Source organism: Pistacia vera, unplaced genomic scaffold, assembly GCF_008641045.1.
Source record: "Pistacia vera cultivar Batoury unplaced genomic scaffold, PisVer_v2 Contig408, whole genome shotgun sequence".
Classification (NCBI taxonomy): Eukaryota; Viridiplantae; Streptophyta; class Magnoliopsida; order Sapindales; family Anacardiaceae; genus Pistacia; species Pistacia vera.
In genome coordinates, this window is record NW_022196233.1 from 736,927 (window position 1) to 757,001 (window position 20,075).

At 36.4% G+C, this 20,075-nt stretch overlaps 1 protein-coding gene across 1 annotated transcript; it reads right to left on the reverse strand.

The window, feature by feature from the left end:
• Positions 1 to 2,666: 2,666 nt before the first annotated feature.
• Positions 2,667 to 4,469, reverse strand: LOC116142424 (probable aspartyl protease At4g16563). Its single transcript, XM_031427839.1, has one exon. The coding sequence runs from the start codon at positions 4,464 to 4,466 to the stop codon at positions 3,042 to 3,044; it is 1,425 nt and encodes a 474-aa protein (XP_031283699.1). The 5' UTR covers positions 4,467 to 4,469; the 3' UTR covers positions 2,667 to 3,041.
• Positions 4,470 to 20,075: the final 15,606 nt, after the last annotated feature.

Consider the following 20,075-nt stretch of genomic DNA (forward strand, 5'->3'; position numbering starts at 1 on the left):
ATAATATGCTGAACCATTATTATTATCCCTAAAAGAAAACAAATATTGATATGTAATTTTAATTATAATTGTTTTATGTCTTTTTGTTGATATCTTTTTATGTTACATACATATATTATGAAAAAATGTTATTGCTGAATATAACTAATTTCATTTATTTAACAAATATTAACTGATGTTTGATGTTGAATCATGTAGCTTTAGTAAACCATTCATTTTATCATCACACGCATTTTGGTTTCTACTAAACAATTAGTAGTAAATTGACCATAACTTGCTCAATAAAATTCCAATTGATGAGAGGTTTGAATCTTTAAAAACTAGACAAACATGCCTTTAATTAGATATATTATACGCTTAATTTGGATAACTGTAGCCCCACTATCTAACAATTCCTTTTATCATCATACACATTTCAGTTTCCACAGAACAGTTAAAAGTAAATTGATCATAACTTGCTCAATAAAACTCTAATTGATGAGAGGTTTGAATCTTTAAAAACTACATATAAGCCTTTAATTTGGTATATTATACTCTTAATTTGGATAACTATAGCCCTATTTCCGAACCATTCATTTTATCATCGTACATTTTGGTTTCTACTAAATAGTCAGTAGTAAATTGACCATAACTTGCTCAATAAAAATCCAATTGATGAGAAGTTTGAATCTTTATAAACTAGACAACTAGAGCTTTACTTTGATATATTATAAGCTTAATTTGGATAACTGTAGCCCAATTATCAAACCATTCCTTTTATTATCATATACATTTTTGTTTCCCTTGTTTCTTGATTTTCACTACACAGTTAGTAGTAAATTAGTCATAACTTGCCCAATAAAAATCTAATTGATGAGCGGTTTGAATATTTGGAAACTAGAAAGATATGGATTTAATTTAATATATTATACGATGAATTAGGATAACTATAGACCTGCTGCCGAACCATTCATTTTATCATCACACACATAAAAACAAATTTAATTTTAGTGATGATAAAGGAAAACAAATTCAATTTTAGTGATGATAAAGGAAAACAAATATTGATATGTAGTTTTAATTGTATTTTTTCTCTTTTTTTGTTGATTTTTAGATTGATTTTGTTGTTTGATTTGTGGGTTTTACAATTATGTTCTTTTGCTTTAGATGGTGGTCAATTCTAATTGCAGCAAATAGATTTGTGTCACACAACCTTTAGCTTCATAGCTTCTTTAATGCTTCAACTTCAGATTATATTATTGGAGTTATTGTTGTTTTCTATGTGAATTCTCTTCTCAACACTCTTAATTTTTTTTTAATTTCTAAAATAATAATAATAAAAATATTTCATTTTCTCTTCTCAACAATCAAAATCAGTTTTTTCCTTTGGCTCTGCAAGTCTCTTGCTTAAAAGTTCAAAATTTTCAACAAGGTTTCTCTTTCTCGAATTGATTTATAGACTTATTAATAATACCCAGTAGGTTATCGTACAAATTTTTTTGCTTTTCTTGACAAAGTTTTAAACTTTGGTTGTAGATTTCAAATGATGACATATTTGAGAACAACCATGATAATATAGACTATGAGTTCAATTTGTGGATATTTTATTTATTGATTTTTTAATTATCAATTCAATATAAAATGAACTTCAATGTAGAAAATATATATTTAAAACACAAAAAACCAATAATAAACATATCCGTGCAATACAATTTAAAATTGAATATAAGTCACAAAAATTGCGAAAGGTAAGTATAAATTTTAAGTTTAAATAGTTGATTTTGATAATATTCAGGTGATCTTAAATATCATACATGATTCATTACAAAATACTGACATCGAATATCAAAGACATATCTACAAAAATAATATCAATTATATAAGGTGATAATCCTAAAAATATAATCAAACCATATAATATCCAGGTGATCTTCTCAAATTGAATGAATAATTTAATAACATCTACCTATAATTGATATTAATAATTATACAAGTACAATTATTAATTTTATCTTAACATGACTTTGTATATATATAAAATTTATATAATTTAACAATTATTATATCTTAATCTAATTAGTTTATTTTGTTAGAATAAATTTGTTCACAATCTATTTCAAAAGGATTGAATAAACATAACCGTGCAATGCACGGGCCCATGTCTAGTTTAAATATAATCTCAAATATTTAGATAAATTAATCAAAGAACTTAAAATTTGTGTAAATAATGTAGAGCTCTTAAACTTACAATTTAGTATTTCTATGCATTTTACAAATAAGAGTACCTTAAGACCAAAACTAAAATCTAAATAATATGATATCAGTAGTAGAAATTATTATTTCCACGGCATCACCTTTTTCGCCATGCCAAAGGAAGTTGAAATAGAGCCTTTCTCGGCGCACTAAAGAACATAGGAATACGTCATCTATTCCAATGCATCCAGACAATGAAATAAAATTACAAATTAATTTATATATTACTAAGAAAGTATTTATATCATCTTATTCAAATTTCAAACAGAAAATATATAGAATTTGTTACTCATGTTTTATCATTCGGAATAATTTATTCCCCATTTATAAAACCCTGTTAAGAACATCTTCCAATTATTAGAATATTTAAATCTAATATGACTATGTTTATATTTATTACAAGATTTATACTATTTATATAGGATAACTCTTCAATAGCTTAGTAATTGAGAATCGAGTAACATAACAACTCTCTTAATTACAATATAAAAACATTTTCCTTTGATAATGATTCCTCTAAACCCAACACAATAACTAAAAATTTTAGATAAGTCCCCATCATCTCATCATCTTCACAATCGCATCCCAACTAAGTACACTCACCACACTTTCCATTTTCACCCATCACTCTCTTCTGTATTCCCCTCCACTCAATCTCACCAACCATTATCATCATCCTATCGTATTCCATTAAAACGTAACCGTTTATTTTTCACATGACAACAATCACTTTTGGCTTTAAAAGAAATCCTATTACAAAACAAAAAGAGTTACTACAACAACAATTTACGTTCAGTCAAAACTATACTTCATGAGCATTTCTTTCTTGCGAATCCGAACTTTTCATTACCCAAATTAAACTCCACGTAAAAATTCTGTAGCTGAAAACTCCCCAGAATTATCGCCGGTCCGGTGCTGCTGGACCCGGGTTCGACCGCATTATCGGTGATAATCATCAAGCAAATGACGCTTTCATTACCATAATATGCAAAATAATTCTCCAATGGTAAAGCCATTTTTGATCCACCTTTAAATTGGAAAGTCAATTTCGGAATATTAACCGATTTATCGCCCGAAATCTTGAAACATGGCCTTACACCGGACTGAATTTCCTCCTTTGATGCTCTGCTATCGTTACCCACTTGTTTTATAAATTCCTCTGCCACCGCATCAAAAACGGGTTTCTCCATGAAAGTGAACGTTGAACCCGAATCCACAATGGTCCCTCCGTTTCCGTCGGATCCGGGCACCAAAAACCGGTACGGAGCCTTCACGTGCCGATTTCCAACAATGACTTTTCGTAAAAGCACGTAATAGTATTCTCCAAAAGCAGAATTAACCCCTGTTGGGTTCTTCAGAAACGGTGTGTATCTCAGATTTGAAGTGGTTGAATTACCCGAAACCGACCCGGTATCCAAAACCAGGTTACTACTCACCGATGTGTCGTCCAATTTGCGAGAAAGTAAACAGTAAGAGAATTTACCCACACCCAGTTGAGACGGCAACGATTCCTTCCCACGACCGAACCCGCCAATGCCGGCGGGTTGTCGGTTTGAGACAATGGAGCATCCGACAAGGAAATCGGGTCGTTTTTTGTTGGGAAATTCTAGAGTTTCAGACAATAGTAATCCAGCTGTAGAACCTAAACCGTATTGCAAAATATAAGGAGGACAAGTTTGGGAACATGCTTGGTCATTCGGGTCACAGTTTTTGCACCTGGCCGCAACTTCTGAACCGAAAATCCATGCACATTTCGGATTGCTACAGCCTATAATCTTCGAAGTAGAAGACTTTTTGGGAATGAAAGTAGAGATATGAGATGGGTTAACGTTGGGGAAAGAACAGCGAGAACAAAGATAATGGGCGGTACATGGGAACCAAACGAGACTACTACCGGTGTCGAAAATAAGAGTCGTTGTTTGAGGAGGAGTGCCGAAGCTGAGAGAAATGGTGTAGCCGCCATAGCTGTGACCGGTTAAAGGAGTTGAAATAGAAGAAGAAGAGTTAGTTTTGGTTTTAATTTGTGATTTCGATTTGAGGTGTTGGGCTCTGGAAAGTGAAGAAATGGCTAATGAGTTGAGGAGTTTATGAGGATCTGAAGAGGCGTGCTTTATTGCTAAAGGAGTGAGTGGGATTGTAATGGTGGTGGTGGTGGTGGCGACGGCGGTGACGGTGGCGGTGGTGAGGAGACAAAGGAGAGGAAGGAGAAAAGAGGGAGCCATGAAATTAGTCATGAGACTGCGTGAGTGAGTGGTGAAAATTATTTGTTTGTTTTCCCGTCGGTTGATTTATAGGAGGGAGGTGGCGATAGATGTATAATTACCTTTAGGTTCCTTTATTTATCCTTTAAATCAGAAAGTAACAATCCAACGCCTAAAATCGGACACTTTAGTGAAGGTAAGGTAACACGTTTATGTGCGATTAAGATGTTACTTTCTGATTCTAAATTTCTAATGGATGATTGTGTAATTTAATCGACATCTCGGGACTTTGATGTTATTATCCTGGGAATGAGACAAGTTGGTAACGGATAGAAAGACTTTGGAATCAGGTTCGATTTGAGTGAAATATATTCGGCTTTTGGCATGATAAGAAATAACAAAAGATGCCAACACATAGTGTGAAATATTTATCAATCAAGTTCATTTTATTAATTATTATAACTATAACTACCTACTTGTAACAGTCAACTTTTGGATTTGTAACATGTATAACGTGATCTAATTTTGATTGGGGTATAAACTATTTCTACATTACAACAAAGTTATTGAATGTCTACATTTCTGGTGATAGTTTGTACGATGAATTTGTAAAATATATCACAATGACGAAGATGAGATACAATTTTCTTTTCCTTTCATTAATAATAAAGTCTTTTAATTTTCATTAATATTAAAGTCTTTCAAGAGTCAATAGCACTCAAGTAAGCGTAAAATCAATTTTCTTTTTATATAATTTCTATGGAAGTATATATTCAATGTTTGGATACTAAATATTTTTTTTGATAACTTGGATGTCCGAGCTAGTTTACACACATCTCAACTAATCTCTGGACCCTATTGAATATCTTATTAACCCAATATTTTAAGTAAATCACAAATGTGATAGGTAACCTCAATGTGGTTTAAACCTAGAAAGTTAATAAAGGGAGCAAATATTTTTATTCACCAAACTAACCCCTTGAGGTTTTGAGTACTAAATTGGTTACATAATCTATATATATAAATTTTTTAAACATATAAAACATTATTTACTCATAAATCCAAGCAATTTTCTCTTATGCTATATATAGATTACGAAAAATTGTGATTCACATTAAAACAATTATATATTAAACTCTAGTCTTATTATTTCTACATTTCATAGACTCATAAGGGTGCTAATTATTATTATTTTTTTAAATTATCTACATACAAACTTTTGTGAGTCCATGTCTTCCATGCCAAGACAATCATTTTTATAGTAAATAAATTTTAATCATGGTTCACATTATTGTCTTTGAAACATATGCTTTTATATGTATATTTAACTATTATAATAAATCAACTTATGATTTAAATAAAAAATGGTTTAGCACATCAAACTTGCCCTTTAACGGGGCATTGTCCTCGTTTTCATGGACATTATTATGTGAAAGTGAAAATCGAGAAGATGATATGAAGATTTTATTTTTTGAGGGTAATTTAGTAGTTTACTCAAAGTCCATGGTCAATTGCTTAAGCTGGAAAAGTTATTAAAGGGACGCCGTGATTACCCGGCGGTGGCGAATGGCTTTTAGCCGTTGACAGCTGGAAAGATTTCAATTCTATGACGTGGCGTACGATGTGGTTAAGAGAATAACTCACCTGCTTTTCACCCCACCAAACAATAGTCAAATCTTAATCACCGCTGATTATCATCATCAAGGAGGAGAAAATGGTGGGACCTGTGCATGAAATGATGGGATTAATGAGTTTGTTTGACCGGTGTGAAGCGCAGTTGATTAGCAGTTGAGCACGTGAATTTCACGTGTCGTGAACGTTATGAACGAGCCTAAATTATGTAATAAACAACAATTTGACGCTGAGTTTTTAACACGAAGAAGCATGTGGAAAACAAATTTTCTTGACATGGATATCACAAAAAAAATATATATATATATTTTTTTTAATTAAATAAGTTTATTACTTATATTTTGTTGACATGGTTATCATAAAAATAATAAATATATCATATTAAAATTAGGTTAATATGGATATTATAAAAAATAAAATAGTATACTAAATTAGGTCATCACTTAAATTTAATCTAAATTTATCCATTATTCTTACATATAATTATTTCATTTATTGTGATTCAAAGGTTTATAAGTAATTAAGTAGGCAGAGTATGGGCTTCAAGTTCAACCGCGGTCAGATTCTAGGAAAAATAATTTTTTAATTTTTTAAACTTTATCTATATTTATAATTTTTCTTATGTTTTAATTTTTATTTTATACAAAAATATCTCTTAATGCAAATAAAAAAAAATATATGAAATTTATTGTACATCTGTTTCTCTTTTTTGTGTCTTTTTCTTTTTTTTGTTTTCCTCTTTTAAAAAAATAATTAAAAAATATTTCTCTATCTTCTATTAATAGTGCAATTCTTTTTTTCAAGATCATTAATGGTCTTATATAATTAACATTTTAATAGCCCACCCAAAAAATAATAAATGGTTCTGCGGGTTCATAGTAATGATCAGCATGACAAACAATAATTAACTTTATACCAATTATTGAAGTTAAAATAAATCAATGATTAAAATTGTTAAATTATTTATTTAAAAAAAAAAGTTAAGTGATATATCAAATCGTTAAAAGTTTTGTTTTTACACTACGTCACCTGTTCACTCACTGTACTGTTAATTTTATTTTGTCATTAAAAAAACCCCACTTGGCCTCCACTTGGACTGTGTTTTCCCTTAAAATCTTTTCCCTTTCAATGTTGCTCTCTTCTTTTCTGTCCTCCACACCCCCTAGTTCCACTACTACCCCATTTTATACCATCCCCCCGCCCTTTTTCTCTTTCCGCTTTTTTCCTCTCTTACTCCAACCCAACTATCTGTCTACAACCAATCCCCACGGTACATACCTCTTCTCCCCACACCCCAACCAATTCCTGCCTTTCTTGGGTTGCCTGATCATCGTTAGCCACGTGGATCACCTTTTTGGGTGTAAGGCCCCTCGCCCACACTCATCCTATTTGTTCTTCGCATGCCAGCGCAAACACAGTCATTGCGCCGTGCGATATATTAGTAATCTATGATCCATCCCCTCGACAATCACCCATAGAACTACATTACATCTTCCGTTCACTCACACATGCCCAGCCTAGCTCCTATCGTTTCTTATGTCTTGTTTGACGTACAACCCAGCCCTGGTTATTTTAGATGCACAATCAGTCATAACCCTCACTCTGGTCGTTCGTGCAAAAGAATCGCAGTCGAATTGCAGTGATTTGGCCGTCATTTACTTCACCACACTCCCGACTGAATGTTGCCCTCGATATGCTATGGCACCTATACCAGCCAGCTGTTGCAAACGGCATGATGCACGCACGCATTACGCATTGTAACGCCGCCAGATGAGCTATACCTCCACCCGAGATGACTGCGGAAAAAAGTATCTTCTCACCTAACCCCACCACAAGACAACATATAACCAATACCTCGGCCCAACTAGATCCAGAACATTCCAAGCTAGAGACTCCCCATTTCCAAAATATAAATGACTCGGTGTGCGCCCGTGTCCGCAGCCCACAAGCATACTCCACACCCCCCATCCATCTCACCCCATCTGGAGCATGTATTTTGTTTTACACATAATGTTCTCTACCTTTAACTGAACAAGTCTATGTTGACGCCGAACAACAGAAGAACAAGCGAAGTTTAAAAACTGCTTAAGTCGAACCATATACGCCCAGAACGATATCAAACCCACAAACCCATTAAACAATTAGAAAGATAATGAAAAAATTTAAAATAACAATTAGACAAACAAGGGTAATTTTTTTATTTTTAATCACGAGGTAAATCTAAATGCATTCGTAACTCTTACAACAACATACTGATACTTCCTCTTTAAATCCTACTCACAAATTTGTTTATTCAAATCGTTTCCCACGATAATAGTCTTATCCTTTGTTTATAGAACCTAATGAAGGGCAAAAGGAGAGGGATGGGTGTTGTTTCAAAGTTGTCAAGCAAAAAACACCTGTTACGGAAGATAGTCATGAGAGCCTTGTTCAGTATTAGTGTTTTCATGAGAAAAGAGTAAAAGAGAAATTGAAAAAGATGATAATTACAAAGACTTATCATGATTATTGTTTTTCATTGATTGAAATTATCTTCTATAACTTCAAAATACATTATCTTAAAACACTAATTCTAAACTTGGATTTACGATTTTATTTGGCTGCGTTGGTACACATTTTTTAATAGCATTTGAAAATCATATTCTGAATATATTTATGTAGGATTCTGAGAATGTGTTTGGTACATTATTCGAAATTTTTTTTTGAAAATATTTAGATTACTTTTGTGTAAAAGCCACTACACTCAAATTCTCATAATAAAACAATAAAAATAATATAAAAAAATTGGGCCCAAAATTTTTCTTTATTAAATATGTACATTAATTCTTTACAAACATATAACATTTTACACAAACTTATAATGGTACAAAAAACTATAAAACATGATGGACAGTGTAACCGCTTCCCCTCGCGTGTCGACATCCATCCGACTGCATCCTCACCTGGATCTGCAAAACATAGGAAACAACGGGGTGAGCACTAAAACAATGCTCAGTAAGTAAATCCTCTACTCATCTATCCCCGTAGCTCTTTCTCTCATTCTTTCCTTACAACTTCTATTCAATTTCTCTTTGGTACTTCTCTCTCTCTCTTTCTCTTTCTCTTCTTTAAAACTCTTTCTAGTAACTCTCTTTAGTAGTCACGGCCCCATCTTACCGGAGGCACGGCGGGACTCGCTCCCACTCTACGTGACCTCTACATTCTAGCCGATCGGACTCGGTTATGCATGGATTCGGAACCCTGGCCATGTGAGTGTATACTCTCTCTCGGGTACTCGGGTATAGCCCTCATCTGCATGCATCCTCACGGGCTACACCACTCTCTATCTGATACTCATGCCCCTCTTCAATGCGGCGTATATGGGGAATACTCTACCCATTACTCACGGGTTCCCCATCGCACAACTACTCTATTCTCTAAATCTTAAGGAATTATACTCAAATTCTCTACTAATATCAAGCTACTTCTCAGTGTATAAATAAAGGTGTAGAGCTAGCTCATGCTCCCTAATGCCTAATGAAATGCCAACTACAAGATTTCCTCAAAACCGGCATTCTGCGCAGGTTACACTAAACGGCCTAACTTGTGCTATACACCTCGGATTGCTACGGCTTTGGCTCGTTTTAAAGCTTAGAAAAGGGCTACAATTTGATGTTTTGGTCTCAGCCCAGTTCAAACCGTAAGATTCCCAAAAATTATTAGAAAGTTACGGCATAGTGACAGGGCAGATTTCACCTAGGGGATTTCATCAAACAACCATGTGCATATAAACACTCTACTAAAATTACTACTATACTTCATTCTCTAGCCACCCAAATTGGGGAAAAACTCTCTCAAATACTCAAATCCCTGTCAAGAAAAGCACTTCCAAATCTATTTACACAACATCTCTCAAACTCATCTCAAATTCCATTTCTCAATACACATTAAAACACTTCTCATACATGGAATCTATCCACAAACTACAAAATAGCTACTCATTCAACTCAATTTCTCATCAATATACTACATACTGATTATGCATACTCTCTACACAAAAGCTATTCAAACTCAAGTGGTAGGATTATACTTGTCAAAGATGCTTCTTTAGCACTTTTCTTCCCTTTGTTATCTTGTCACCTCTCACAACTCAAACCACAACAAGAACAACAACTAAACAAGCCTTCACTACAATTATAAGAAAACTAAATCTAAAGCATGAATCCTACCTTAGGATGCTTTAGATGAAATCTCTACTCAAAACCCTCTTTAAAACCCTTAGAAATCTTGGAAGATTGGATGGAGAAATTGAAGAGAAGTGGGCAAATGGAAGAGGCGGTGGAATGAAGAAATAAAGGGTTTCTCTACACTTAACCCTTTTTAGTTCATATTATAAGCATCATTTCCATTTTGCCTTGTCCTTCCTTGGAAATTTCATCTATATCGTTTGATTCTTTACAAATACACCCCCACCAAACACAATCTCTACTAAATTTCCTTCATTTACTCCCCACTTTCCTACTAATTGGGTAGAATGGTCATTGTGCCCCAAAAGAAGAATTCTCTAGAAAACTAAGAAATTTGTCTTAGGCTCGTCGCGCGGCGAAGAACTTTGCGTCGCCCCGGCGAACAGGGCAGAACCTACCCGTGGGTGCAATCTCCTCCTCGCCGCGGTGAAGCTTCTTCTTCGTCCCGGCGAAGATTGGATTTTCCAAACTTCACCAAAACTCAACCAATTTCAAGGCAACCATTCAATCAACTCAACATACCAAACTAACCATGACTACAAACAAACTCAATTGAAGCTAAACAGTAAACTTTTAACTAATACAGCAAATCTTAAGTACGTACCTCAAGTGGGAATTACAATTCTCCCCCCTTAAAGAATTTGTCCCGAAATTCACACGAATAACTCCGGGTACCTCCTGCATGTCTTGTTCCGTCTCCCATGTGGTTCCTCTATTTTATGATTCTCCAAAGAACCTTCACAATGGAATACTCTTGTTCCGGAGCTCTTTAATCTTCGATCTAAATATGAACAGGGGCTCCTCATACACAAGATTCTCTACAAGGGACATCTTCTACACTCAAGATGTGGGAGGGATCACTTACATACTTTCGTAGCATTGAGACATGGAAGACATCATGTACCTTGTCCATATGAGGTGGTAGTGCTAACCTGTAGGCAACTTTCCCAATTCGTTGCAATACTTCAAATGGACCAATATATCTGGTGCTAACTTCCCTTTGTTCTCGAAGCGCATTACCGTTTATAAGGGGAAACTTTCAAAAATACCTTATCATCCATTGGAACTCCACTTCTTTCTCTTTAAGTCGGCATAACTCTTCTGTCTGTCTTGGGCTTGCTTCATTCTGTTCGGATAATCTTACATCCTCTATCATTTTCTGAGTCATCTCTAGCCCAAGAGCTGTACTCAACTCACTCCTTTCGCCGATCTCACCCAATGAGTGGAGACCTACATCGTCTACCATACAAAGCCTCTAAGGTGCCATTTTATTGTAGACTATAACTATTGTTGTAGGCAAACTCACTAAAGGTAACATTTCATGCCATGTCATTCTGTAATCCATACAGCAAGCTCTCAACATGTCCTCAAGCACCTGATTCGTTCTCTCTGTTTGGCCATCTGTCTGAGGATGATAGGCTGTACTAAATGTCAAACGGGTACCCAATTTCTCTGCAAACTAGTCCAGAAAGCTGAAACAAATCTCGAATCTCTGTCTGACACTAGTTTGTGGCACACCGTGTAATCTGACTATCTCTTTCACGTAGATCTGAGCCAACTGATCTGAGGTGGTACTTTCCTTTACTGGAAGGAAATGGGCGGACTAGTTTACTATCCACAATCACCAAATAGCATTATACCTCTCTGAACTCTAGGGAGACCGTGATAAAATCCATTGACATAATCTCCCATTTCCATTCTGGAATACTAAGTGGATGAAGCAACCCTGATGGCCTTTGGTGTTTGCTTTTACCTGCTGACAAACCAGGCACTTAGCTACAAATTCTGCGATATCCTTCTTCATACCTGGCCACCAGTAGCTTTTCTTTACATCTTGGTTGCTCCAGGATGAGCAGTGTATGGTGTGTCATGAGCCTGTAAGTATTCTCTTCTTCAACTCATCATTTTGAGGGATACACAACCGATTCCTGAAATAGAGAACACCATCCTGTAAGTGGAAATCCTTACCTTGCCCTCATGCACTTGTTGAACTATTCTCTGACACCATCATCGGCCACTTGTCTCTTGACTTCCTCCAGTTAAGTGGAATGAACCTCTAATCGGCAATTCTTCCCGGTATCACTTCAATCTGCTCTTTACAAACCTTCTATCAAATCTTTCGCCTCGTGAGCCGGGATTAAAAAGCTTTTCTGCTCAAGGCATCGGCTAATACGTTGGCTTTCCCGGTGATACTTAATTCACACTCATAATCCTTAACCAGCTCTAAACACCTTCTTGTCTCATATTCAACTCTTTTGAGTGAAGAAGTACTTTAAACTCTTGTGGTCGGTGTAGATATTACTCCACCATAAAGATAACGCTCCAAATCTTTAAAGCGAAGACCACGGCTGCCAACTCTAGGTCATGGTAGGGTATCTCGTCTCATACTCTTTCAATTGCCGAGAGGCATATGCTATTACCCTACCTAATTGCATTACACCAGCACCAAGTCCTTGCAAAGAGGCATCCGTCTAATATCATAATCTACACCTCCTGGGGCACAACCTAACACTGGAGCTGTTGTTAACCTCTTCTTAACTCTTGGAACATTCCTCACAAGCTTCTGACCACACAAAAGGAGTCTTGTTTGGTAAGAGCTGTCAATGGTTTAGCCAACTGGGCGAACCCTTCAACAAATGTCTGTAGTAACCTGCCAGGCCTAAGAAACTTCGGACCTCTTTTACTGTCTTCGGCCTCTGCCTTCAAGGATTGCTTTTATCTTACTCGGATCTACTGAAATCCCTTCCTTCGACACCGTATGGCCCAGAAATATCACTTGATCGAGCCAAAACTCACACTTTGAAATTAGCATACAACTGCCTTTCTCTCAACCGTGCAACAATATTCTCAAATGTTCCTCATGCTCTTCTTCGACTTAGAGTAAACCAGGATATCATCTATGAAACCACTATAAATGATCCAAACAATCATGGAATACCCGGTTCATCAAGTCCATAAAAACGGCTGGGGCATTAGTCAAACCAAATGGCATCACTACAAACTCATAATGCCCATACCTTGTACGGAAAGCAGTCGTTAGCTACATCTTGCTTAGCCACCTTACCTGATGGTACCCTGACCTCAAATCAATCTTGGAGAATATGCTGCTCCTTCAAACTGATCAAACAAGTCATCTATTTGAGGTAGCGGGTACTATTCTTCACTGTCACGTTATTCAATTCTCTGTAATCAATACAACATCCGTAGTGATCCGTCTCTTCTCACAAACAAAATTGGGGCTCCCCAGGGAGAATGACTCGGTCGGATAAAACCTTTATCTAAAAGTTCTGGAGTGTGTTCTTTATCTTGAGCTCTGCTGGGGCCATTCGATAAGGGGCTTAGATATAGTTGTTGTTCTTGGTGCAAGTTCAATACTAAACTCAACCTCTCTTTCCGGCGGCAACTCCGATAAGTCTTTCGGAAACACATCCAGAAATTCTCGAACTATCGGCACCCTCTGAATTTCTGACTGTGGAACATCACCATTCTGTACTACGTGGAGCAATGTATCCAGAACACCCCTTTCTCAACATCTTTCTCGCCTTTACACTACTGATCAACATACTCAACCGAGACCCTCTCCAAAACTAAACTTATCTTATTATCGAGATTAAATCTCGTTTCTTTTTCCGACAATCAATTTCTACTCCATTCCTCCTAGGAAATCCATACCCCAAATTACATCAAAGTCGGGCATATCGAAGACTATTAACTCAACTACCAACTCTCGACCATGGATCACCCACGACTCTCCATTAACATCTCTTCAGTCAATACAATAACCCCATCGGGCAACCATTTTAATGGGCTGACTTACTCTAAAGGTTTCAAGTTTAATCTCTCTATCATTCCATGAGATATAAAAGATGAGTGGCTCCAGAATACAATCAAAGCATATAAAGAACAACATGAAATACAACTGACCAGTTACGGTGATGGACTGGCCTCGGCTTCACCCTGTGCTACTGTAAAAAACTTAGCATTTGTACTCTAGGGGTTTGAGCTGTCAGTGGAAGGGGAGCTTTACAATCTCTCCACATATGCGGCTGTCGGCACTTGTAAACATATTTTGATCCCTCAAACACTCTCCTGGATGGTTCCTCCATATTTAGCACAAGGGGGAAACCCTTCTGTCCGGGCTGCTGTACTGCCGATCTCTCCTATTCTTCTTGGTTGAAACTCTTCTTGGCCTTACTTTTATGTTCTTTGTGACATCTATTCTCTCCCTCTGTAAGGTGGTGGATGGGCTCAATAGGTACTGTCAAAGCCAACCCTTCTGACATGTATTTGTTCACTAAATCTCTGCCCTTAAAGCCTGTGCTAGAGCTTCACTGTAGGTATGAGGGGGCTCGACTCCTGTCATTACATCTCAAGCGATGTCTAATCTCAACCTTGCACAAACTTGTCTCTCCTTAATTTGGTTGTAACACTATCCCGGTGCAAAGCGAGCAAGGGAGTTGAATACCGAATATTCCTTCACAGTAATAGTCCCCTGCTTCAGGTGAATAAACTCTTGGACTTTCTCATGTACTCGATCTTCTGTTCGGTACTCGGCCTCAAAAACCTTCTAAATTCCTCCCAGGTCATCGAGGTCTATTCATGAGTTCCTCCATTAATTCCCACCAATAGGCATCTCCCTTGAACAGAAACTAGCATATCTGATCCTCTCTGTATCATTCAAGGGAAACAATGCCGCTGTCCGCTCTACGGACTTAAACCACTCCTCTGCCTCTAGGGGCTCTTGTACGTAAATGCTGGCGGCTGATGCTGATTTACAAGTCCTGAATCGGATCACCCCGAGTCTGTACTGGCTGAGGTACCGGCCCTTCGCTCTTGTTTGGAGGCGGTACTCTATTGGGAGTCTCGGTTCTCTCCTGAACTACTCTCCCGACTCTCCGCAAAACCTACTATACAATGGCTCGAATCCTCATCTCATCAAGGGTAGGGGGAGTCAATTTGGTGGATGGAGGATTCTCCTTCATTCATCACACTCTTACCCTTCCTCCTGTACTACGCCTCATCTACAAAACAACCATACTTGACAATTCAAAAAACACTTAAAGTAGGAAAGAATTAACTTACACAGTCGGCTATCGGATATCGTAGCGAGAAGAATGGCACACTATCAAACCTAAAATCTCGGCTCTTATACCAAAAATGTAAAAGCCACCTACTCAATTCTCATAATAAAATACATATAAAATAATATAAGAAATTGGGCCCAAAATTTTCTTTTTATTAAATATGTAATATTCTTTACAAAACATATACATTTTACACAAAACTATATGTGTAAAAAACTATTAAACATGATGGACAGTGTAAACCGCTTCCCCTCGCGTGTCGACATCCATCCGACTGAATCCTCACCGGATCCTGCAAAACATAGGAAAACAACGGGGTGAGATAAAAAAATGCTCAGTAAGTAAATCCTTACTCATCTATCCCCGTAACTCTTTCTTCAATCTTCCTTAAACTTCTCATTCAATTTCTCTTTGGTACTTCTCTCTCTCTCTTTCTCTTTTCTTTCTCTTAAAACTTTTCTAGTAACTCTCTTAGTAAGTCACGGCCCCATCTTACCGGGGACCGGCCGGGACTCGCTCTATCTACGTGACCTCTACTCATTCTAGCGATCGGACTCGGTTATGCATGGATTCGGAACCCTTGGCCATGTGAGTGTATCTCTCTCTCGGGTACTCGGGTATAGCCCTCATCTGCATGCACTCTCACGGGCTACACCACTTCTCATCTGATACTCATGCTGCCTCTCAATGCGGCGTACATGCGGGAATACTCTACCCATTACTCACGGGTTCCCCATCGCACAACCTACTCTATTCTCTTAAATCTTAAGGAACTTATACTCAAATTCTCTACTAAATCTCAAGCTACTTCTCAAGTGTATAAATAAGGTGTAGAGCTAGTCAGCTCCCTAATACACTAATGAAATGCCAACTACAAGATTTCCTCAAAACCGTCATTCTGCGCAGGTCACACTTAAAACGGCCATAACTTGTGCTATACACCTCGGATTGCTACGGCGTTTGGTTTGTTTTAAAGCTTAGAACGAGGGCTACAATTTTGATGTTTGGTCTCAGCCCAGTTCAAACCGTAAGATTCCCAAACATTACTTAGAAAGTTACGGCAGAGTGACAGGGCAGTTTCACCTAGGCATTTCATCAAACAACTCATGTGCATATAAAACACTCTACTAAAATTACTACTATACTTCATTCTCTAGCCATCCAAATTGGGGAAAAAAATCCCTCAAATACTCATATCCCTGTCAAGAAAAGCACTTCCAAATCTATTACACAACATCTCTCAAACTTCATCTCAAATTACATTTTCAATACACATTAAAACATCTCATACATGGAATCTATCCAACAACTACCAAATAGCTACTCATCTCAACTCAATTCTCATCAATCCATAACATATGATTATGCATACTCTCTACACAAAAGCTTATTCAAAACTCAAGTTGGTAGGATTTACTTACCTTGTCAAAAGATGACTTCTTAGCACTTTTCCTTCCCTTTGTTATCTTGTCTCCTCTCTACAACTCAAAACCACAACAAGAAAAACAACTAAATAAGCCCACTACAATTATAAGAAAACTCACATCTAAGCATGAATCCTTACCTTAGGATGCTTTAGATGAAATCTCTACTCAAAACCCCTCTTAAAACCTTAGAAATCTGGAAGATTGGATGGAGAAATGTAGAGAAATGGGGCAAATGGAAGAGCGCGGTGGAATGAAGAAATAAAGGGTTTCTCTACACTTAACCCTTTTAGTTCATATTATAAGCATCATTTCCCATTTTGCCCTTGTCCTCCTTAGAAATTCCATCTATATCCTTTGATTCTTTACAAATACACCCCCATCCAAACACAATCTCTACTAAATTTCCTTTCATTTTACTCCCCACTTTTCCTACTAATTAGGGGTAGAATGGTCATTGTGCCCCAAAAGAAGAATTCTCTAAAAAACTCAAGAAACTTTGTCTTAGGCTCGTCGCCACGGCGAAGAACTTTGCGTCGCCCCGGCGAAACAGGGCAGAACCTGCCCGTGGGTGCAATCTCCTCCTCGCCACGGCGAAGCTTCTTCTTCGCCCCGGCGAAGATTGGATTTTCCAAACTTCACCAAAACTCAACCAATTTCAAGGCAACCATTCAATCAACTCAACATACCAACTAACCATGACTACAAACAAACTCAATTGAAGCTGAAACAGTAAACTTTTAACTAATACAGCAAATCTTAAGTACGTACCTCAAGTGGGATATTACATTTTTAACCCTGTACATTTGTTAATTTAGCTAAACACCCCCCAAAAAAAAAGTTTATAAATTAACAAAAACACATCATCTACCCAATCGACATCTGGCAGCCAACCACCACCATCGGATGGTGGTCGTCAATGGCGCACGACCTGTTGGATTTGGCCAGTCGTGTGCCGATCTTGCTTTGTTGGATTTGGCCAGTCGTGCGCCAATCTTGCCTTTTCTGACCATATCCATTGTGGATCTGGTCGGAAAAGGTTAGATCTACGACCATAAATTTTTTATTATGAAAAGTAATTGTTAAATGTTTTGAGTTGAATATAATAGAATTGAATTTTGAAGAATGTTAAAACAAACATATTTTTCATTTTTAGGATAGGATAGTGAAATGGGATGGGGGACAAAAGTGTACTAAACGGAACCAAATAATTTTTTTAATATCTGCATAGAACTTAAGTAATATATATTTTTTTTAGAAATTATTTGGGCTTAGAAAGAGATTGACTGGGGCTTAAATAACACCACTAATTTACATAAGGGAAGTGATTTTTAGCCCCCACTATTTTTGTCTTAAGCCCCTATCTTCAAGTTTAAGAGGGGATATAATTGTAATTAAAAAAAATTATTCATCTTCTTCTTCAATATTTTTACATTTTAGTCATAAAAAAATTGAAAAGTAAAATTAAATCAATCAGAATTAACAATAAAACATGAGATGAAAACTATCAATATCATATCATACAATTATGGATTATTTTGTTTACGGAATCAGAACCTTAAAACTCTTACAATCAAGTAATTACTTTTAAATCCATCTTGACATAAGAAAAATATTGTTTCAATCCCATTAAAAATAAAACACCCAATATCACAAACAAACCTTCAAACTCTTACAAACAAGTAATCAATTCTAAATCTCATATTGGCAAAAGAAAAATTTGGTATAACAGATTCTCATCAAGGAAATTTGTAATACTTGGTTTGATTGATTTTGTCACATGCTTTGTTATTAATTCCTATTTATTTAAATTTACTTTTAGTATTGATAACTACGAATATAAAGTTTTGAAGTAAAAGTATAGAGGAAGAAGAAGAATTTTTGAAAAATATCCCTCTCTTAAAGTTATTAGTGTTTATTGAAACATTGGTATAAGAATGCATTTTTAAAAGAAGTGCAATAAAATTATATATATATATATTACAAATTGAAATAAGTGGACAGTTTACACGTTTGAAAATTAAAATTACATAAATATGTTAAATTTTTAGTGTTGATATAGAAATTTGTACCAATTAGAGTGATCCGATCGACCTTGGAGGGATCAAAACTGGTGTGTGCATGATTATGGATAACCAGCAATGAATGAATAATGAATGCAGTAAAGTAAATGGCAAAAAGGATTTTAAAGTAGTTCGGTGAGATGAACTCTTGAGCCTACGTCCAATGTTCTTTTTATTTGTTGCGAGAGCTTACAATAATAATTCTATGAATTTTTTCTAACCCCTTATTGTTTGAGGGGGTTTATATAAGAAGTTTGTACAAAAGGAAAGAATGAAAATAAAGAGATTACAATTAAATTGAAATGCAACTCCTATATTCTCGTGATTGGGCGTTGGGATTGCGCAAAGATTGCTGTCAATCTGATCATTCCTAAGATATCTGGGATATAAAGTTATCTGGGAATTGGTTGAACGATCACTCGAATTGTTTGCGACTAGCTTGTGTTGGGCCGAGCTATATCTCGATGAGTTTATGCTGGGTCGAACAATCGGTGAAGTCAAGCTGGTTCTGGATCGAACTAGATCCTCGCGATGCTCTGAGCTTGGTGGAAAAATCACACACAACATCTGTCCCCTAGTGTTCGATGTTTGTTTCGAGATTCGAAACTATTACTCAATTTAATATCAAGCTTGGTGTCATTAGTAGGCCATCAGACGCAGGTTTGGTCGAGCTTCAAGGGTCAAACCCATGCCCGGTTGACTTACTTTACACTTCGATCTTCTCTCCTCCGTGACACCTATTGTTAGGAAACGATCTAACCCATGGCAGCGGAAAAACAAAAATAAAATAGCGATCGATTCCATTTTAGGCCAAGATCAAGATACATATATTATAGATAATATGTTAAATCAAATATTCTGCAGTAATATGGACAATCAGAGTAAAGATAAGAGTTCATACGCACATTTGGAGGCTCATTCGAACTTGTCTCGGACTGGGTTCTCTACTGATTCAAAGTAGAATCGAACCAACGGTAGTCCAGACGAAGATAACCCGAAGAGCTAAAGAGGGATTTGCTAGATCCTCTTTAGCCTCAAGAATCAAGAACAAGAATCAAATGAATTTGATTCATACAAAGTGGCGTGGGGTGGAGAGTAGGCTGGAGCTTTTAATGAATATGATATAAAATGACTTAAATGAAAAGTGTTATTTAATTCATAGAACACATGCACTTATATAGTGCATGTGAAACCCTATTCCACTTAGGAATAG

Bases quoted from the DNA above. Each gene is read 5' to 3' on its own strand.
- LOC116142424 (XM_031427839.1), bottom strand. From the start codon at position 4,466: ATGACTAATTTCATGGCTCCCTCTTTTCTCCTTCCTCTCCTTTGTCTC.